This window comes from Primulina tabacum, chromosome 5 (genome assembly GCF_025594145.1).
Source record: "Primulina tabacum isolate GXHZ01 chromosome 5, ASM2559414v2, whole genome shotgun sequence".
Taxonomy (NCBI): domain Eukaryota; kingdom Viridiplantae; phylum Streptophyta; class Magnoliopsida; order Lamiales; family Gesneriaceae; genus Primulina; species Primulina tabacum.
Window position 1 is genome coordinate 8,266,892 of NC_134554.1, and position 22,046 is coordinate 8,288,937.

The following is a 22,046-nucleotide window of genomic DNA, read 5'->3' on the forward strand; positions in this document are numbered from 1 at the left end:
ATTATATTTTCTGAATATAATTCACTTAAGCCAAGCAAGCAAGAATGATAACAATGGCAAACGAGATTACTAGGCAAATCTGCCCAACCTTGCACTAACACAATAGTTCACAATACAAGGAAATAATATGCCAATGGCTTGCACACAAAAAGGCTTAGCACTCGTGTGTCTTCAAGCCTTGTGCAACTCATGGCCTATATAAACGAAATGCAAGGCAACAATATCAGATAAACTCGAGTAACTGCCCCCTAGAACCGCCAACTGTCAAGCCCAACTGCCATGTCTGGATAAGAACAAGCCTAACTGCTGCCAGATTGCATGCTTGTCTTCCTGCCACTTGTCCTAGACGTTGGCCAAGTGTCCCAACCGTCCACACAACTGCCCAAACATCAGATTCAAGACTTACACGTGTCCAAGGCCTTAACCAACTCGAGTTGACTTGCTTGCACAGCCAAGTCCAAATCTTCCAACACCTAGCCGCCCCTAGCACACCCTCCCAAATGTGCTAGTCGTTTATACACTTAGCCGATTCATTCCAACCGATGCCGGATGCACTCGGCAACATGCCACAATGTTCCGCACAAACATTATGGCTCAAATACTTAGTAAATCACGGATGTAACAGTTACCCTTATATGTAATCCATAATGTATCATCGGTTTTCAATGTTATATGTGATAATGTGCCAAATCAAGAATTATTAGATAATCAAAATATGGAGTGAGTCCCTCATAAAATATAAACATGATGAGATATTTAGAAAAATAGACTTGTTCAACCATTTTTTTTATATAAAAAATTGACATCATCAAGTGTTTTTGAAATACACGACAGGAGGTCGTTTTTTTAAAAACAATTGTCGACTAAAGTTAAATAACAAAATATCCCAATATCATATCCACATAATCCAATGGTTTTGAAACAAGGTCGTGTGTTATAATCATGGATAAATTAGTTTGATATAACTTTGACTATAGCTGTTAAGCCTGATTGGCTAACTGCGGCTCACATATTAAGCCTTTAATCACGTTCTTCTAGTAGCAATTTTAGTTACCTTGGAAATTAAATGGGATTCCCCAATCTCGGTATCAGTTTGTACATGTCGATTTCATGACGGTGTCGTGCAAGTATTAGTCTTAGAAAAATTCACATGGATTGCTTGGATGGTAGTCCATCATCCCCTACCTAAAATTGAAGTCAATAATATTAGATGTCCAAATTTAGAAGCCTCGTAATCCGGAAAGTTCCTTAACTTGAAAACCTATCCAAAATCAATACCTCTCACCAAATTGAAAACCTCTATCACTGGCTATCACTGGCTGTATGCCATTTTGGATATGACTGGATGGAGATGGTTCTTCTTCAGCTTTCTTCTTCGATGATTGTTTCCCCTCTGCATCACCCCAGTCATTTGGTTGAACACATTCTTCTATAAATGAAAGAAATAAGTGGTGGGCTTTCTTAACCCTGATCCGAGCTAAGAACATAATCAGGTACTATATCCTAATGGTACCTAACACAATATTGAGGGAACAAGCGATTTTAACTTGGCACGAAGTTACTGAAATATGACTTAAATGACTTGGGGTGATTAAATTTAAGCCAAAACATATTCAAGCTGATAGATCCATATAATGACACTAACTGGTTTGAAACAAAAATTGGGTTATGACGGTCAACATGCTGGCGAAGAAAAAAATATCGGTCGACCTCAGATAGTCAGATATTATGCAGTTTACTGAAATTACCAGTACTGATTGTGTAGCACAAATGAATCTGTTGTCACTCTTTTGCCATCATCATTCCGATTCCAATGGTAAAGTGCGTGTGTTTTGTTTCTTATCTCTAAGGTGGAGTGTCCGTAACTGGCTTCCCGAAAAGCAGAATAATCTGGCTGGGGCTCTCTAAATCTGCAGAGGCATCAAATTCAATGAAGCATATAAAAAAATGTAATACCGGTATTAAGTGAAGATTCTGAGGAGATCAAACCGCATAGGACGAACTAGGAAAATCAATGTAACATGCTATGCTATACCTTAAAGCCAGGCCTTCCTGATTTCCTCCATCTCCAACAGTAATGTAAACAGGAGCCGATTTATCTGGAACAGGGTAGGAAGCTCCGGTCGATACATTGTATTGTATGTTTGAGATTCGGTACTGAAAGCAGACAAGCTCATCAGATAACTCAACATAAACACAAGGTGAAATGATAACAACGCAGGGGAATGGGAACTTTTTACTAAGAGACAAAACGGTAATGAAGAAATGGGCAAATGAAGAGCCTCAAAAATGAATCACACAAGGGTGAACGACCTTTCAGGTTTTACTAGGATAAGCAACCATGAGACTTAGTGTTAGACAGTTTGACAAAAATTATCGGCCCAAGTAATATGCGATGTCATAAACTTGTATGGATGGTCAGCTTTGCGTAGACACACTAAGTAAATGTTAAAAAGAAAAAAAAGGTATAGTGTTATGAAGACAAACCGATCTTTCGTAGGCATGTACATGACCTGCAAAAACAACATCGACTTTATAGTGACAAAACCAGCTCTTAAAAACAACTCTCATGCTTTCTCCCTCCAAGAAATGAGCATCATTGCTATTGTAGATTGGAGCATGCATCAGGACAATAAGCCAAGGAGTCTTCTCCCTATCTACATGTTTCAACTCTTGAGCAAGCCACCTCCACTGAGGAGTATATTTAACTGAAATTAAGAAGAGACATAAAGTGAACTAATCATGCATAAAAATTAATAGCGGAAAAAATCAATGCAGGAGAAGATTATCATATGAAAATGACTAATAAACCAATGATACACTACCGCAAATGGATTTTTTCCCCAGTTTATTTAAGAATAACAGAAAGAAGAAGAAAGTTAGAATATTATCACAGTTTTCACGACAGTCAACTGTTGGAGTTCAATGTACTAAAGTTACATGAAAACCACCATCCCTTGCCATATGAGATAAATTCCATTCATTTAACTGTAATAAAAATAAATTGGAAGGATGAATATGAAAAGGATAGGCTATAGTACATTGTAACATACAGCCCGTACTAATCCACAAGGCCGAAACATGAGGCAGGCTGGTAAATTCTTGTATGATAAATCATAAATGAAACATGATATATAACCTAACAGAGTGCATATTTGAAAGTTGTGACTGTATCAAGGCTTTCCAAACCAGAGAATTGATTACTCAACATAGGAGGTATCACAAGTCCTTGCACTCAAGTATATAAGAAAAATAATATACGCTTATCAAGCTGAAACAAGAATCTAAACTGCCTTTAAACAGTATAGATAATTCTCTCTTACTAATAGAAATTAATACTATTTCATCTAAATGAAAGTAAGAAGACAACCACGACCGTGGAAATCAAAACTTACCAAATGGAGAGTAGCTAGACAGGACAATAATGTGAGCAGACGCCCGTCTCACAGCATACCAAAGTGGGCTACTGCTCTCACTAGCAACATAAGGTGTAGGGTATCTATGAACATAATTTCTAAACGGAGTTACTTCCCGCTGGAAAAAAAAAAAGGCATTAAGAGAAAATTTACAAATAGCATATGGAAGTTGTTATCATGTTGCCTATATTTGAGACTGTTGTGTCTGCAATATAAAATGAAAATAAATTATGAGAAGCTACAGACATAAAGTATGAGATAAATACGGGGAGATATAGAGACAGTTGGAGGAAACTAAATTATGTTTTCTCATAGTTCTCATAAGAGAATCAGAAAAAGCATCTCAGTATTTCACAACCAATGACCATCAGTACAAGATGTGTTGACGCAGTCTAGAGAAATCTTAGGCTAATTGTTAGAATAATTGCAATAGTTTAGGTCTAGAGAAATCTTAGGCTAATTGTTAGAGTGATTGCAATATTTTAGGATGTGATTAATTGGTTTTATTCTTTCCTTTTTTATCTCTTGTAACCTACAATATAAATAGATAAGTCTGTATCTTAATTTTTTTTTATGAATGAATCAAAAATTATCATCTCCTGTTCTAGTGCTTTTATGGTATCAGAGCAATAAAAGCCTTTTTTGAATATTTTTTCATCAATGGAAAAATCAGAGATGCAACCTGTTCTCAGTGCCTCTGATAACTCCCTTCCATTCCAAATTACCAGCTTTAAACTCAGTGGCCGGAACTACTTACAGTGGTCTCGTTCCGTCCAACTCATTATCCGCGGGAAAGGACGATTTGGATACCTTGATGGTTCCATTTCGACACCAAACCAATCTGATCCTTCGTTTGCAGCGTGGGATATTCAGAATTCCATGGTTATGGCCTGGCTTCTTCACTCTATGGACGACTCCATTGCAGAGATCTACCTCCATGACCCAACAGCAAAGGCTACTTGGGACGCTGTTGCCTTAGCCTACTCAGATCTTGAAGACTCGAATCAGATGTTCGACCTCCGGACTCGCTCTCGTAATCTGCGACAAGACGATGGTACTGTAACTCAGTACTTCGTTTCGCTAACAAAACTGTGGCAAGAACTCGATCTCTTCACTCAACCTGAGTGGACTGATGCTGCCAACCGTGAGATCTACCAAAAATTGCTCGCCAAAGAAAGAACCTATGACTTCCTCACCGGCCTACATCCATCCCTGGATGATGCTCGTGGACGGATTCTGAGTATCAAGCCATTACCGAGCCTTGATACCATTTTCTCCGAAGTCCGTCGAGAAGAACAGAGGAAACGAATTATGCTCGGTGAAGCCACCATACCCGTTGCCACCAATCATGATGCCTCTGCCATGGCCGCTCGAGGATCCCGCAAACCGCAGCTGTGGTGTGAACATTGCAACCGACCTCATCATACTAAAGCCACATGTTGGAAGCTCCACGGCAAGCCAGCTGACTGGGTGCCACGCAGCCAGCGTAACGCCGAGTCCACCAAGCCAGCCGTACCGGTGAAAGTCGACAACAACACACCATCATCCGCTGCAACATTCTCTCAAGCACAACTCAATCAACTTGGCCAGTTCCTTTCCACCTCGACTTCACTGATGGCGCACGGTACTTCTTCCTCTGTTACCGACCCTGGTAACTCTGGTGAGTGTTGGATTATTGATTCAGGTGCATCCGAACACATGTCCGGAGTTCGCACCCTTTTCTCATCATATCAACCATGCCAAAGATGTAGATCAGTAACTTTGGCAGATGGTTCAATTTCTCCTGTTCTTGGTATTGGCACTGTTTCGTTGAGTCCCCGTATGATATTACAGAATGTCTTGTTTGTCCCTCAATTGACTTACAACTTGCTGTCGATCAGCAAACTCACCCTTGACTCCGATTGTATTGCCAATTTTTCACCTAAGTTGTGTATTTTTCAGGATCGGGCCTCGGGGAAGACGATTGGGCGTGCTGCTGAGGTGTCGGGTTTATATCACTTTCTATGAGCTGATTCTACTGTTCGGTGCTGCCAAGTGGTCCATGATTCTACACATCAATCCCGTCCCCAACAAATAATGTTACTTCATCAACGCCTTGGTCACCTAAGTTTTTCTTATTTAAAACATTTGTTTCCTTCGTTGTTTCACTCTTGTGATAGGTTTGTATGCGAAGTATGTCAGATAGCTAAACATACTCGCATACCTTTTCCCATTCATCTTTATCATGAATCTATGCCATTCTCTCTCATACACAGTGATTTGTGGGGTCCGTCTCGAGTCGCTTCAATTTCTAATAAAAAATGGTTTATTACATTTATTGATGATCACTCTCGTGTCTGTTGGATTTTTCTCCTTCCTAACAAATCTGAAGTTTTGAAAATTTTTGAACAGTTCTACAATATGATCCTTACTCAATTTAACTCTAAAATACAAATCCTTCGGTCTGACAATGGCACCGAGTATTTCAATTCATCACTCAATGAATTTTCTTCAAAACATGGTATTATTCATCACAGTTCATGTGTTGATACCCCTCAACAAAATGGGGTTTCCGAAAGGAAAAATCGGCACCTTTTAGAGGTCGCTCGCGCCCTTCTTTTCACAAACAATGTTCCAAAAATCTATTGGGTGGATGCTATTTTAACCGCATGTTACCTAATCAACAGACTTCCGTCTCGGGTGTTAAAATTCCAAACACCATTAAATACCCTCAGAAAATCATTCCCAAAGTCCAAAATATTCACTGATCTTCCTCTACGTACGTTTGGATGTTCGGCGTTTGTTCATATTCATGATAATTCTAGGTCTAAGTTGGATCCTCGTAGCCACAAATGTATGCTTGTTGGTTATTCTTCTACACAAAAGGGTTATCGATGTTATTCTCCATCCAAAAGAAAATATTTTATTTCACGGGATGTCACATTTCTTGAATCGCAATCGTTCTATCCCCCTACTCCGAATCCAATTCTCATCTCCCCTCATAATTATGCTCCCGATCCTACTTCCTCGTCTAGAACCAAAAATTTTTTTTGGGAATATTTATGGGAACCGAATCCAATACAAGAGTCACAAATCCCACCTCCATCCCAACTTAACACTCAAATCCCACAAAATCAGGAATCTCCCTCTTCCTTAGAGCCAGAATTATTTTTGGGATTTCCGTCCACCTTGGAGCCACATTTAATTCCAGAAAATCCGCAGCCTTCACCCAGTATACCACAAAATCCGCCTACTACTCCTGCTCCAAATCCAATTCCACCTTCAAGTCCACCCGCTGAAATTTCTGTAACACCAACTCATCCTCCTCGTGGAACCACTGACCGCTTTGCAGCAACTTACAGCAGACGCAAGCACAAGAATATCGAACCTGCACCTTCTGCATCGCCCCCGTCAAACCCAGCGCCCGATCCGGATACCACCGAATTGGCAAATTTGGATATCCCGATCGCCCACCGCAAAGGTACTCGGATATGTACTCAACATCCTATTTCACATTTTTTGGGGCATTCTAAGTTGTCGCAGCCGCTACAAGCCCTGGTCACTAACCTGTCACATTCCACCGTTCCCTCAACCATTGATGACGCCCTTCGCGATGACAAGTGGCGTACAACAGTATTTGCCGAGATCAAAGCCCTCGAAAAAAATGGGACATGGGAGATTGTTCCGAAACCCGATGGCAAGAAACCGGTTGGTTGTAGATGGCTGTTCACCATCAAGTGCAATAGTGATGGGAGCGTTGACAGATATAAAGCGCGACTTGTGGCTAAGGGATACACGCAGACCTATGGTATCGACTACCTAGAGACATTTGCACCAGTAGCCAAAATCAACACTATCCGAGTGTTGCTTTCTCTCGCAGCAAACTTGGATTGGCCACTTCACCAACTCGATGTCAAGAACGCGTTTCTCAACGGCGATCTCGTTGAGGAGGTGTACATGGATCTACCACCCGGTTTTCACAATCAGGGAAGTAACGACAAGGTTTGCCGGCTAAAGAAAGCTCTCTACGGTTTGAAACAGTCTCCGAAAGCTTGGTTCGACAGATTTTCCACCACTGTTCATCTTCTCGGGTACAAACAGACTCATTGTGATCATACATTGTTCTATCATCGGGTCAAGGATAAGATTGCTATTCTTATTGTATATGTTGATGATATTATAATCACCGGGAATGACGTGGCTGAAATAGAGCGAATTAAGAAGAAATTGGCCACTTCTTTTAAAATGAAAGACCTCGGTCACTTGAGATACTTTCTCGGAATGGAGGTAGCTAGAAGCAAGGCTGGAATCTGTGTTTCACAGCGACACTACGTCATTAACTTACTCAATGATACCGGATTGATGGGTTGTAGACCGGCCGATACCCCCATGGATCCTAACATCAAACTCGAGGCCAAACCAGATGATACACCTGTCGACAGGGGGAGATTTCAACGGTTAGTCGGTAGATTGATATACCTCTCGCACACCCGGCCGGACATTTCCTTCCCTGTGAGTTGCATTAGTCAATTTATGCACTCACCATACCAATGTCATCTTGATGCTGCAATCAGGATATTACGGTACTTAAAGGGCACTCCGGGCCGTGGTCTCATGTTCAGAAAGCAAGAAAAGAGGTGTGTTGAAGTCTTTGTTGATGCCGATTGGGCTGGATGCCCAAATGATCGACGCTCCACGTCTGGTTATTGCTCCTTTGTATTTGGAAATCTGGTTACTTGGCGCAGCAAGAAGCAATCAGTTGTTGCACGAAGTAGCGCGGAGGCAGAACTTCGATCAGCGGCTCTTGGAATTTGTGAAGCTCTTTGGATCAAACTGTTATTGGAAGAACTGAAAATAGAGAAAAAGAGCCATATGCTTATCCTATGCGACAACAAAGCTGCCATAGCTATTACTCACAACCCGGTTCACCATGATCGTACCAAACACGTTGAAATTGATCGGCATTTCATAAAGGAGAAGATTGATAAGGGGATACTTGAAGTGTCCTATATTCCTACGTCGCAACAAACTGCTGATATCTTAACAAAGGCTTTGTTCAAGCCTATGTTCGAAAGACTGATTGACAAGCTTGGGATGTACAACATTTACCATCCAGCTTGAGGGGGGAGTGTTGACGCAGTCTAGAGAAATCTTAGGCTAATTGTTAGAATAATTGCAATAGTTTAGGTCTAGAGAAATCTTAGGCTAGAATAATTGCAATAGTTTAGGTCTAGAGAAATCTTAGGCTAATTGTTAGAGTGATTGCAATATTTTAGGATGTGATTAATTAGTTTTATTCTTTCCTTTTTTATCTCTTGTAACCTACAATATAAATAGATAAGTCTGTATCTTAATTTTTTTTTATGAATGAATGAAAAATTATCATCTCCTGTTCTAGTGCTTTTAAGATGCCTACATCTTTGGTCAATCGGTAAAATCCAAACGAAGATAATTTTTTGACAACAAACTGTCTCTTCGGTAGTTTATACTAGGGGTAAGTAGTGTCAGACAACAGAATATAGCACTAGAAAATTCTTATCTTCAGGCAATTAAAAATGAACATGCAATAGGGATATATGTTCTGTAGAATCACAGCGGGAATGGAATAAAAAGGTTTAAATTAAGAAAATTAATAATAAGAAAAGTAAAGTAAAAACATTCCCCACTCCCTCCCCCCGCAACTAAAAATCTTGGAAAAAACATTGCTATCTTTAATCTCTGCATTCTGCGTATTATTACCAAATGTGGAAAGTACTCTATCTCGTGATTTCCAGCCGACCAGATCCATGGACGATAAGCTGCACTACGCTCAACAAAACGACCCCATGAATCCCAGCGGACACCAACATCATTATAATCGTATCTATCAGCATATGAAAGATCACCAACAAATAAGACAGCATGTGCATCAGTCTGCCAACAATGCTCAATTGTTGAAAGGGAATTATATGTTTGACCAAGATCACCTACAATAAATAAATAATTTGATTCATAAATAGGCATTTCATAAGGCAATTAAACGTAAATCATTTCATTAAACAATTTATTCTGCTCACTCCATATTAAAAGTAAAAAAACTATAAGATAATATGTGTGTGTGTGTGTGTGTGTGGCATAAAGATCGGTCAAATGCAAGAATATGCCGCCAACAACTACAGTTTTGAGAATGATAAATTGTAGCCTCCAAATTATTCAATGAAATTTGCTTGCATGATTCTTGCCTCTAAGTCGGTCCTGCTTAACTAGGTCTCAACAGTTTGATTGGGTCAACATATGGGAATTTCACAAGTGGATTTTTCGTCGTACAAAACAAGATGATCAAGCAGGCAAATGAATTTCCTAATAAACCATCACTCACCCAAATGCCATCCCAAACCACTCCATACGTATTTCACACCAAGGAATCCCTCATTTTCATCTGGGCTTGGTTTAGGGGGAAATAAAAATTAAAAAGGGTCACTCAAATCTTTATCAACCTGTCCATTTTAACCACTCCAACCCAATGCATCATTCTCAATAACAGAATGCTTCGAAAGGAACAAAGTTCCTGCCACTTTAACTGGAGGAGATTTCATGAACTGATTATCAATCAAGTAACAATAATAATTTTGCAATAACACCTTAAATTTGCGAATTGATTGGCAGCATGAAGTCATCTGAAATATGATGAACACAAAAGACTGAAGATGAATGTGTATTTTGAATGCATGAACCCACATTACGTTTTTTATAGCTAATGGAAAAGTCTTAAAAAGGGCACATTTTTTAGGACATGCAATACATTCTCAGAGATGATAGAAGAGTGAGAATATCAGTATTTGGCCATCCAACCCCCCCAAAAAAAATATATAAGTTTCGTCAAGTCTTACATCTCAAAAACTGGGATCACATAAGTACTTTATTAACCATTAATTTTTATAGATTTTGGATCTCATACGCTCATTTCAAGAGGACTCACATTAAAATTCCTTATACGTCTAGAAGACCTTAATGTCTAAATTATATTCCTTTGAAACTAATATATTTCATCCAAAATATCAAGAGCGTCAGAATTCATTCCGGGAAGTTTCTCAGAAGAGATGATATATGGAGGAAGTTAAGAGTATTTTTGTCCAATCAAGTCTACACCTGTCACTGTCACAGAAATGATAGAAAGCCATAATACAACAGATAGATGCGATAACTCACTGTTTACTTTCTTAAGTTCAAGATAAAGCACAATTTGTTCACCATTGAACATGAAACCAACTTTAAGTAAACTGGAAGTTGATTTTCATTCGTGCAGAGCACATAGTAATAGACTGTTATAAACACGAAGCAGAACTTCAACATAAACCTTTACACATCTGCAGTTTAATCTATTCTCACTTGTACACCTAATAGAGATTTTTCACAAACTCTAGGCCATTCTCAAAGTGTACAGTGTATCCTGGACAGTTCAGGTTTTATTTGCTTCCCATAGCTGTTTACAATAAATAGGTTGGGGAACGTATTGACCTTGTCCGTGAAAGACAGTTTCATCAAATAGTGAACAGGTTTTTCAAGGTACATAATCCTATTTCTGACCCCAAAGGTTGCACGTGACTCAGAAAATCTTATCAAAGATCTTGAGAGAAGAATAATTTATTTCCTTAGCCGGTATTGCTTATCCCTTATCTCTCAAGAATGGCGTTTGCTAATGTGGATATTCAACATAAAAGAAAAACTGACCAATAATTCCAAATTTGTAAGAAGCATCTGGATCAATTTCTGGAGGTGTTTGGAACCAAAACCTTCTGGAAGAATCACCACTCCCAATCTCATAGTGATACTTTGTAGAGTACTGGAAAAATTAGCGATCATATCAAATGAGAAAAGAGAACCTGTTGTTCAATAGATTAATATATGAGTACTTTGGGGCATCTGATATCTGCTGAAATCACCAAATTTAGGAAGGAGATGTATCTTCTGATTCAAACATATACATGCCTACCGTGTCTTACAAGAAGAGAAGAAAGAGCTTCTTATTTTATTTTACAGAATCTAGGTGTCAACATGTAGCTGTAGCTGTAAATAACAAAATTGAGTTCAATGGTACCTGAAGACCATCAACTAGACACTGATGAATATAACCAGATTTGTAATTATAAAAGGTATAGTTTTGAACTGTTCCATCTGCTGTGAAATCATATTTTCCCTCTGATAATCCATATTGAACTGTGTTGGATCCTGGTTCATCAGCTGTCACCCATGAGATTATGACAGCCTTTCCATCATAATCACCTTGTGTAATGTGCACCTGAAAATAAAAATCAAAACATGTTAAATACCACTAAAACATTAGGAAACCACTTCAGTAATTCAAAAAAGAAAAATGAAACTGAAGAATTATGTCTAGTCCAATATCGCCAAGCACATGTGTACAGCAATCTTCACCAAATGAGTAGAAGAAAACCAGAAATTGCATGGAAACACAAGGACTTGAATCTTAAGCATCATGTAAGGACACCCTAATACTTTAGAGAAAGTATTTTACATTCAATTGATCAATATTTCATCACTATCCTGTTGTAGCCCTGAAGTACAGGTTAGTGCTGAGTAACCCAAAAAAAAAAAAAAAGAAACCATAATGTCCTTGAAATCTTTTAATAAATATTGTTTCTCTCAGCAGTCAACACCAATATGCCCTTTGTCAAATGGGACCATGTGAATCATCTAGAACACGCAGGCTTACTTGCTGTGGAACATTGTAACCTTTAGGCACAGCAAAAACTTCATTGTCCAAAGGAATATCAACTGATGGCCACTCATTACGAACAAAGGCACTAGTCACACCAGCACTTGCATGACTTATGCAGCTGTACATAAAAAAAGTCGAAAGCAGAAGAGGCACCACCATCGAGCCCGTTCCCTTACTTTTGTACTTAGTCTTGATTATACATCTACCACATCCACAAAAAAATACTAGAATCATTACCAGGAAAAACCAACTTAAGATTAAAAAAAATTAATCATATGAGAATAATGAAAAAGAAATCCGAAAATTCATAATTTATTCTGTAATCAGGGGTCACGGGCCCAACAGAAATCCTCGAATAGGTAATACTAAAACCATGCTGCCAGAATATTTACGAGTAAGCCATAATCTTGTGATAAACACCTAAACCCCGCTCTTATTCCTGCTTTAAAGCCTTTTTCCTCAACATTTGCAGACAGAGACATTTAGCCCCAAAAAGACAGCTACCATCAATTTATCATAGAACAAAAGGAATTTCCAAATATACATGGAATCAATAGTCTATAGTGACAAACTAAAGAACAATCCTCCATTCCTCAGGTAAGTCACCGATCAGTTTCATAAAAATGACTTTTTTTTAACATAAGCACTTCTTTCACCCGATAAAAAGTTTACTGGATTGCATGCTCGAGCTTCGTACATTAAATTCACAAATGCGATTGATATTACCCGCACAGATGCAATTCTAATTAATTTTTACATCGAGCCAACACAATAAAATGTATGGATTACCTAAAACATTCGAAGCAAAGGCTGATGATCTTGCTTCCAATCAAAGTCAGAACTGAGAAGTGATGGTGATTATTTATCCGCGTGTACGCAGGTTTGCTGGGATACATCCCTGGCACATTAATTCTGACACGTGTTCGATTCTCATTACTTGAAAATACGGCGAACTGGATGTTGACAAAAATTAAGCCAAATATAATAAATGATTTGCCCATGTCTATGCTTGAGCAATCATGACGTTAATAATTCAGAAATTAGTTTTAATTTTTAATATTTTTGAAAAATAATATTAATTTTTATATATGCCATGTTTTTAATATTTAGTTGTATTGGATTATGAGCTTTAATTTAACTAAGAAATCAGTTCTCATTCTTGCTCATATGCGGAAAATTCTTTTTAACTTTTTTTTTTAAAAAAAAATGTTTTGAATAATCTCTCGATTACTGGCAGTAATCTTATAAAAAAATGGGTGCTCGTTCAAATCAATACGTATGTCATGCAAATGCATCTTCTTACACATGCATTTATTCAATTAAAAGACCGGCACAAAAAAACCTGCGATTCCCATTTTCTCATCCTCGATCTCCCAACGAACCATGCCTTCTTACCAATTTTTTCAACTCCGGCATCCTCCGCCGTCGTTACTCTCTCTTGAAGCTCCGGATAATGGCCACAACCCACCAATCCCGGCAACCGGTGTCCTCTATATACAACCGACTCCGGTTGGAATTGATTCAAAACGACACCAAGAATCGAAATGGAATACCGGTCTGTTCGGATGTCATGGTGACCTGAAAATTTGTAAGCCACTATCAAGAATTTATGGATGATTATTCATCTCATTTAGGCTTTTCCAATCCTTTCTTCTTCTTTTTTGGTTCCCTTAAATTTCTTTTTGTACGTACGAGGTTGCAAAACGTTGTTCTGTCCATGCATCACGGCTTCTGAGATCGTGGAGATCATAACCGAGGGAACTACGTGTAAGAAACAAACAGATTATATATAGAAATTTATATACATGAATATATAAATATATTTTATAAAAGACACAATTTTGAATTTTTTTTAGGCATGACACTTCCATTTTGTTCTCTAATAATTGCTGTATATGTTGCAATATTCAAAATGCAGCTACAAGGGAAGCATTGGTAATTCTTGGATTGTTCTCGGTGACATATTGCATGTGGGCATACACATGCTTCAATCGTACCATAATCAGAACAAGATTCAACATTAAGGGAAGCCCTTGGAACGATTGTCTTGCTCATGGATTCTGCTTGCCTTGTGCTCTATGTCAAGAGTATCGAGAGCTGGATCATCGGGGATTCGATCCTAGTCTTGGTAAACTCCTCCATCGAATTATATATATATATTTTTTATCATAGTCGAATGACGAGAGCGAAATAAATAATATATGCGTATATATTATATTTGCATGAGCATACAAAATTAATTTTATATGAAATTATAGTAATGAGTTTGTTCTCGACACAGCTAGAAGATGTAACTTTGTGGGTTATTAAATATTTCTAATTAGTTTGTTTGTGAAATGGAGAAAGGATGGTTTGAAAATGTTGAGAGACAAAAGAACGCAGTCGCCATTTACCAAATCACACCACCACAGCCTGCATCAATGACAAGATCATAGAAGTTCAAGGAGTTAAAGGTCTGCTAGGATTCTTAATTATTTTCGATTTTTAATTTCTTTGACGACGTTGTCTCAGAACGAACGCGAATAATCAATCCAACTCGAACATAAATTCATAATAATAATAATTAGAAAAAACTATAAAATTGGAACGAGGCACAAGATTATTCGAAATAAATTAACGACTAACATGTCTGATTGTGTGGCTAGATAAACGGGATGGAAGGCACGCAGAAAGGCCTCCACAGCTTGCGTTGCAGTTGGAGATAAACGGGGAGGGAGTTAGCAACACAATGATCAAGAAGCAGCAAGAAAAAATTTTGAGGAATCGCATAACTTAATTATATATTTCTTTTAATTGTATATAGAGAGAGACAAGTTTTGGACAGATATACAAATACATAATGTATATATAACATAATATATATATATATAATAAATTTATAAGAATGAGCAAATTAAACCAGTATTTAATGTCATCGTCAATAATCCAATGTCCAATGGGATTGATCGATTCATTATAGTCATAAAAAAAAAAAAAAAAAAAACATGCATCGCTCGACAAGAATACTAAATATGATATTCATAGTAATAGTTTGTAGTAATTTTGATTGGACTTATTAATTATTGACATGACTGCAAGAAAATAGACTTATAGTGATGGGAAATATCATCATTAAATATTCAAAACCCGTAGTTAAATACTTTTGGATCGTCGTTATTGCCCTCCTAGGTAAAGGTAATTAATGATGGGAATGACGTCCCGTCATTATTGTTTTAACATATTTAGTGACGGGATTTTACCGTCATTAAAACTAATTTAAATGACGAAAAATTTCGTCATTATAATATCATTTGCCTCTCATTAAATAATATTTTAATACAATATATCTCTTCATTATATCATCATTTACCCCTCACTAAAAATCGATTTAACAATAAAATTATCCCTCACTAAATTATTAATTACCCTCATTAAAAAATATTTTTAATTATGATGAAATTTATAAAAAAAAATTATATTAATTTGTCATTATATTAAAAGAAGACATTACTAATAAAATATGAATTCTAGAACAAATAATTTTTGTTGAACAAAATATTTTATAAAAACAACTGCATCAGCATTTATTCATATATTCAAAATATACAAACTATCAAGTAATAATTTTCTAATCTATCAATGCTAGAATTCTTCTTTGAAGCACCATCCGATTAAGGCAACCTATTAAGTCCCGTCGGTGTGACATCTGTAATATATAAATAGGAAAAGTCAATTAAAATAAAAATGTACTCAAATGATCAAATACCCATACCCACTTCATGCAACAGTTTATATCAAAATATATTGAAAATAAAGTTAAATATTTTAAAGAAACAATAAGAAATATTCCTTCCTGGACTATCCTATGCTTCCAACAATTTCAACTTTCATCAGACTCAAATGACTACTTAACATCAGCATCATGGTCTTGACAACAGAAATTGAATGGATATAAAACATTGAAACAATTTACTTGCCAAGCAAAGATGGGCCAAAACTAACTGCCATAAAAACAAGCTTAACCCACTTATTCATTGCTCAACAGCACTGAATGAATAAATTTTTATGAATCACAAGTTAATTCAGAGAGATACTCAATTAGTTCATCTAGCAGCACTGAATGAATAAATTTTTATGAGTCACAAGTTCATTCAGAGAGATACCCAATTAGTTCATCTGGAGAAGAAAGACTAAGTGACTGTAGAATATAATTTGTAAGCATGGTCGTTGGACCACGACCATCACGAGCCTTCACCACCGCGGTTAATCCTTTAGCAGCAATTCCATAATCACTGAAGACAAAAAAAAAAAGCCAATCAAAACATCGATTGCAACATGAATGTGCATGGACATCATAAAACTCTTACTCTAAATTAAATTTTAATGCTTTGGTCCCTACAACATGGATATAAATATTGCTCGTCTTTTTTACCCCAAATGAGTTCTTAAAGGCACATTTAATAATTAGAAACTGACCAGGAAGGACGTGAGCAACGAAGAACTTACTTAAAAATCATATCCTTATTATGCAGAAATATCATATTCATATGAATTCAACTTTTCTGACTCTAGAAGAAGAGAGAATTATATTAAAACATATTATTAATCTAATAGATGCATAATATAACAAAGGTCTGTACTTTGTTCATTACCTACGATAATGTTTCTCCAAAAACTTTGTTTCTAATTTCGGTTACTAATTCATGTCGATTTTACCTGCCCCAATCACCTAATACAGGTCCTCACCAGCAGCACGAGCTTCTCTTCCATCCTCAGTGCGCGGTTCAGGTCGCAAAATTACCAACGATTCAAGCTACCTTTGATCATAAAAAATCTCACAAAGACAAGAGGTCGCAAAATCACCAACGATACAGGGAAAACTTAAGGCTTCAAATCCTTACTCAATACACTCCAAAGAACCAAGAAAAACGAAGCCCAAAAGCTCACCTAAAATGAAGAAGAAGTAGCGCGCGCAGGGTCGCAAATTGCACAATAAATCCAACAATAATCTATTTCCCAAACTAAACTCGATATTCGACTATAACATTCAAAAATATCCAACAAGTCATTTAAAGTTCCAACTTTTCAAATCAACCAATTTATCGGCTAATCCCGCTCCAAATAAATTCCACCAGCTTTAATAAACAACATATTATCATAATTCCACAATACGCATAATAGTTCCAATAATTATTCATTACACAATTTAAATCCCAACTTCGATTAAAATATCGAATTAATCAACAATTTCAATTTAAATTTCCAACTTTTCAGCAACACGATTTTATTTACTAAATATTTCCCAAATCAAATCCAAAAATTCCAAACATCAACTAAATAATCACAATTCTCAAAATAATCGCACAATTAATTCGATACTAATTTATAAACTCGTCAAATTATACCTCAAAGCTTTCCAACAATCGAACCTACAATATAAACCCAATATATACGTCAATATAACGCATTACAATCGACGAACACGAATTAAATCGAAGCGGGTAAAAATCCAAAATTTAGCAGCCTACTAAACCGAACAAAAGCTGGAATTTTGGACCCGGAAATCGCAAGATCAAAGCTTACTCTAGTCACTAGCCGTCTCGAGGCGGTAACCCACCGGGAACACGTCGGAATTACTGTTCACGAGCTGAAAAATGGGCTGGAAAAGGTTGGAATTACAGGTGAAAAACCAACTGACATACTAAGCTTCAAATCCCTACCAAAAGACAAAAAATGAACCAAGAAATCGAACCAAAAGCTCACCAAAAATTGGAGGAAGAACACGTGCCGAGCAGCTCGCTACATGACTCGTTGTAGCTCAACTTTCACTCGATTCAAGCCCTAATCGAGTTCCTGGGGTCAAGGCTTACATACTGCGGTGGCCGGAGCTCTGGTTTAGGCGACGCGGTGATGGTTGGATGAGGAGGAAGGTGGCCGACGGGATGCAGGGGAAAGGGTTTGGGTTTTTTTTTTTTTTTGGGCTTTTTCTTTTTTTCTTTTTTTCCTACACAAAAATATATACCCAACTATACTACGAGAGAAATTATTAATTTTAATTCAAATAATGACTGGATTAATTATCTATAGTTACGAAATTAAGAATTCGTCACTAATAATTCAACTATTTAACCATATTTTTTTTTCCCTCATAAAAACATAAAAAAAAAATACTCTTTTAATGACCACTTTTGTATATCCCCATTAAGTTTTTGTCATTATTGATCAAATTTCTTGTAGTTGTTGCTCATTGATATTTAATAGTCTTGATAGGAATTTGGGTTTCTTTGGTGCCTTTTAATTAATATCGATCATATTTCGGATTATTTAATGAATTATATAAGTTTTTTGGCAATCGTTGTGCAAATTTTGAGACAATAATTACTCAATTATTATTATATATAGTATTAATTACTATCTAGTTCTTATTTTGGCATAAATTTTTAGCAAATTTAAAACTAATTATATTTATACATTATTACATATATAGAAGTAAATACAAATTATTTTATTTTTTAGATAGATTGTTATATTATTATAAATATCATTTATTAGAATTTGGACATGTATATGGTAAACCTGAGAAATGATAAACCTAACAAATTTCAACCGATGCAAATTTTGAGTCAAGATTTGCTCCATTATTATTATTATTATTATTATTATATACAGCAGTAATTACCATATATTTCATTTTTGGAATTAGTTTTTTTGCGGTACATTATTAGCTCCGTTACTATCTATTTCTTTTTTAGCAAATTTAGAGCTATTTATATTGGTACATTATCATATGTATAGAATTAATTACAATTTATTTGTTTTTTAGTATAAATACTTTAGCGGGATGAGGAGTAGATTGGGGAAGATGGTGAAAGAAGGTTGAGTTGGGCTCAAATTGGAGGAGCGAAAATGATAGTTTGTTGTTGATAGAAATCGTGGTGCCCGAGTTCGGTGAGCAGGAGATTTGGTGAAGGGTGGCCGCAGCTGGTGGAGAATGAGAACGAAATAGCGATGCAGAGGTGAAAGGTGGGCACAATGTATGGGTTTCGGGTGGCGGAGAATGTAAGAAATGTTACAACAGATATGAAAATAGTGGGTTGGTGGCGGAGGAATTGAGACGACAGTCAGCATTTTTGGAATGCAATCTTAATAAAAATCTTACTAAATGAGGCGAAATACACACTAAAAGGTGCGTACGGTATCACACACACACACACACACACACACATTCTCTACCATTGAATTTATGATTTTCGTTTCGTTAATTGATCCATAGATTCATTCATTGACTGAGCTCCTGGAAACATCCAATCATTCCAGTGGAAATGATTTCGATTTCCTCAATCAACCCTACCGCCGCCGCCAATTCCGCCGCCATGCCCTCCCTTCAACCTCTTCGACGCCAACAGCTACTGTTCTTGTCGCCTCCGCAGCACCACCATTCTCGCCGCTGCCTTACAGTCCGAGCAATCGATGCTGCCCAGCCGTACGATTATGAAGCCCAACTCAACCCCGGCTTCACCCAGTCAACCAAGCTCAGAATCGCCATAGTTGGGTTCGGCAACTTCGGCCAATTCCTGGCGAAGACGTTCATTCGGCAGGGGCACACGGTCTACGCCTATTCTCGATCCAGTTACTTCTCGATCGCACAATCAATGGGCGTAGTTTACTTCTCCGATGTGCACGACCTCTGCGAGAATCACCCTGATGTGATTCTCCTGTGTACTTCCATACTTTCGACGGAGCAAGTGCTCAAATCGTTGCCCCTGCATCGGCTTCGAAGGAATACTCTGTTTGTAGATGTTTTGTCTGTGAAAGAGTTTCCAAAGAACATTTTCCTCCAGGTTCTTCCCACCCACTTCGATATACTCTGCACGCACCCCATGTTTGGCCCCGAAAGTGGGAAATACAGCTGGAAGGATCTGCCGTTTGTGTTTGATAAAGTGAGAATTGGGGATGAAGATTCTAGATCAAGGAGGGTTGACAATTTCTTGGATATTTTCAAGAAAGAAGGGTGTAGAATGGAGGAGATGTCGTGCTCGGAGCACGATAAGTATGCCGCGGGATCGCAATTTATTACTCATACATTGGGGAGAATTCTTGAAAAGTTGAACCTGGAAGATACTCCAATTAACATTAGAGGCTACGAAACCTTGTTGGATTTGGTGGGAAATACTTCTAGTGATAGTTTTGATTTGTATTATGGGCTGTTTATGTATAACGAGAATGCAATGGAACAGATAGAGAGACTGGATTTGGCGTTTGAGGCATTGAAGAAGGAGTTGTTTGGGCACATACATGAAGTCCTGAGGAAGCAGTTGTTTGGGAAATCCGAGGAGGGAGGTTCTCAGAAACCGATGATGGCGAAACTGCCCAAGAATAATGGAACTTCGTTGTTGCCATCTCCAACAGAGAGTGTAAGCGGCGACGGTGGCAGCAACAGCCGTTAGGATGGCGATTCTGTGCCGGTGCTAGGTTTGCTTGCTTTCTTCAACGTAGTTTCTGGAGTGAAAGCGATTCCTAAGTTGAGGTGATGGAGTTTTTGAATGGTTTTTTAATAAATTATGACTATTGCATAATTCTCCTATTTTGATGTCAACAATGATACTTGGAATCTCTTGTTTATGTTACAGATGAGGCATTCATTGGGGATTGGATTTGAATAATTAGAAATATTTTATAGAAAAATTTATTCCAACTAGTTGATTACATCAAAGTTTCTTGCCATTAACTACTTGGTTACATCAAAGTTTTTCTTGCCATTCTTGTGCTTTCTTTAGTTTTATCGATAAGGTCTAAATTGCGTCATTGTAAAATATTTTAATGTTCCCAAGCTCAATTCCATGGCCTTAGTCATGGTTATTAAGACTTCGAAGGGATACTTGTTACGTGTTGATCTATGTAAACGTGGCTCTAATAATTTTTTTTTTCTTACAATGGAATCCGAATTTGTTATCTATCGATATGCACCGAGTAAATATTCAAACTAACACAATAATCTATAGATCATGTTAGTTAGATAAACCGCACTAAACAATCGTTGGGCAAAATGTTCGTCCGAGAAAGTGTTTTAACAAATACTTACCCAGAGATCTATTAAGAACTGTAATAATATTTTGTCTGCAACTATTACATATCCGGACCAATGTTCCAAAGTTTTTCACTCAAGTTGCTGTAATGCTATATGGTATCGTGAAATTCATGAAATGCAATACCATGCAACTTTATTTCCGCTTTTTGCTTGACCACACTGTTATCTTGTAATAATATTAAAAAAATTGTAATTTTGGTCATTTATGATCGGTTCTCTGTTATTTTTTGGCCCCTAATTTATCCATCAATTATATTTTGTTAATTTGTTTGTTTGTTTTTTAAAATCTTAATACTTTTCTTGCATAATGTTGATGTGTCCGGTGCTGCGTAATAGTAAGAGAGAAAATGACTAAAATTTCAAAACAAAAAAACCAGAATTATTAAAAATTAAAGTTACATGATTACGACTCAATTTTGAAAATATAACAGTTCAAAACTAAGGTGCATGATTAAGAGTCAATTTTGATAATATCTGTGACTTTTATGTAGACAAATTTTCTCACTTCTCAATTGATTTCTGTTGGGCAAAAACTTGCGTGAGACGATTTTACGGATCGTATTTTGTGAGACGGATCTCTTATTTGGGTCATCCATGAAAAAATATTACTTTTTAGTCTAAGAGTATTATTTTTTTATTGTGAATATCGGTAGGATTGAACAGATTAAAATTCGTGAGACCGTCTCACAATAAACATATTCCAAACAAAAATGTGAGTAATGAACATTGTGCTAAATATTTAGCTAAATGGTTCATCGTGACTTCTCGTTGGATCAAATGATTGGTCGATTGCAAAAATCCCACGTATGATTGGTCGATTGCAAAAATCCCACTGACGTGGGGAGAAAACTTTATTACACCATAA

The 22,046-nt window shown here is 37.0% G+C and overlaps 3 protein-coding genes across 8 annotated transcripts; 2 read left to right on the forward strand and 1 right to left on the reverse strand.

Moving 5' to 3' along the window:
* Window positions 1-1,304: 1,304 nt before the first annotated feature.
* Window positions 1,305-13,062, reverse strand: LOC142546170 (bifunctional purple acid phosphatase 26-like). 3 transcript variants are annotated; one of them, XM_075653726.1, is made up of 10 exons: window positions 12,904-13,062; window positions 12,109-12,316; window positions 11,473-11,673; window positions 11,106-11,217; window positions 9,135-9,361; window positions 3,396-3,534; window positions 2,488-2,708; window positions 2,036-2,157; window positions 1,749-1,910; window positions 1,305-1,391 (listed from the first exon to the last, which is right to left on the reverse strand). In XM_075653726.1, the coding sequence occupies exons 1-10, from the start codon at window positions 13,008-13,010 to the stop codon at window positions 1,313-1,315; spliced, it is 1,578 nt and encodes a 525-aa protein (XP_075509841.1). In that variant the 5' UTR covers window positions 13,011-13,062; the 3' UTR covers window positions 1,305-1,312. The 3 variants fall into 3 exon arrangements, with proteins under 3 accessions (XP_075509841.1, XP_075509843.1, XP_075509842.1); XM_075653728.1 differs by lacking the exon at window positions 12,904-13,062 and adding an exon at window positions 12,841-12,862; XM_075653727.1 differs by lacking the exon at window positions 12,904-13,062 and adding an exon at window positions 12,535-12,611.
* Window positions 13,063-13,385: 323 nt separating this feature from the next.
* LOC142544692 (protein PLANT CADMIUM RESISTANCE 2-like) lies at window positions 13,386-14,980 on the forward strand. 4 transcript variants are annotated; one of them, XR_012820079.1, is made up of 5 exons: window positions 13,386-13,702; window positions 13,810-13,881; window positions 14,033-14,242; window positions 14,457-14,567; window positions 14,760-14,980. XR_012820079.1 is itself a non-coding variant. In XM_075651730.1 (5 exons), the coding sequence occupies exons 1-4, from the start codon at window positions 13,498-13,500 to the stop codon at window positions 14,547-14,549; spliced, it is 576 nt and encodes a 191-aa protein (XP_075507845.1). In that variant the 5' UTR covers window positions 13,386-13,497; the 3' UTR covers window positions 14,550-14,567; window positions 14,760-14,980. The 4 variants fall into 4 exon arrangements, 3 of the variants coding, with proteins under 3 accessions (XP_075507845.1, XP_075507846.1, XP_075507847.1); XM_075651730.1 differs by having other exon boundaries at window positions 14,461-14,567; XM_075651731.1 differs by having other exon boundaries at window positions 14,461-14,567; window positions 14,776-14,980.
* Window positions 14,981-18,924: 3,944 nt separating this feature from the next.
* Window positions 18,925-20,778, forward strand: LOC142546171 (arogenate dehydrogenase 2, chloroplastic-like). Its single transcript, XM_075653729.1, has 2 exons — window positions 18,925-19,279; window positions 19,367-20,778. The coding sequence occupies exon 2, from the start codon at window positions 19,416-19,418 to the stop codon at window positions 20,538-20,540; it is 1,125 nt and encodes a 374-aa protein (XP_075509844.1). The 5' UTR covers window positions 18,925-19,279; window positions 19,367-19,415; the 3' UTR covers window positions 20,541-20,778.
* Window positions 20,779-22,046: the final 1,268 nt, after the last annotated feature.

Excerpts from the sequence above, each read along its gene's own strand:
- LOC142546170 (XM_075653726.1), bottom strand. The coding sequence starts at position 13,010 with ATGTATCCCAGCAAACCTGCGTACACGCGGATAAATAATCACCATCAC. Across the intron at positions 3,535-9,134 it reads TAGAGTACTTTCCACATTTG|CGGGAAGTAACTCCGTTTAG; the intron begins GTAATAATACGC and ends TTTTTTTTCCAG. Across the intron at positions 2,709-3,395 it reads GTCTAGCTACTCTCCATTTG|TTAAATATACTCCTCAGTGG; the intron begins GTAAGTTTTGAT and ends TCTTAATTTCAG.
- LOC142544692 (XM_075651730.1), top strand. The coding sequence starts at position 13,498 with ATGCCTTCTTACCAATTTTTTCAACTCCGGCATCCTCCGCCGTCGTTA. Across the intron at positions 13,703-13,809 it reads TCATGGTGACCTGAAAATTT|GTTGCAAAACGTTGTTCTGT; the intron begins GTAAGCCACTAT and ends TGTACGTACGAG. Across the intron at positions 14,243-14,460 it reads GGGATTCGATCCTAGTCTTG|GATGGTTTGAAAATGTTGAG; the intron begins GTAAACTCCTCC and ends AAATGGAGAAAG.
- LOC142546171 (XM_075653729.1), top strand. The coding sequence starts at position 19,416 with ATGATTTCGATTTCCTCAATCAACCCTACCGCCGCCGCCAATTCCGCC.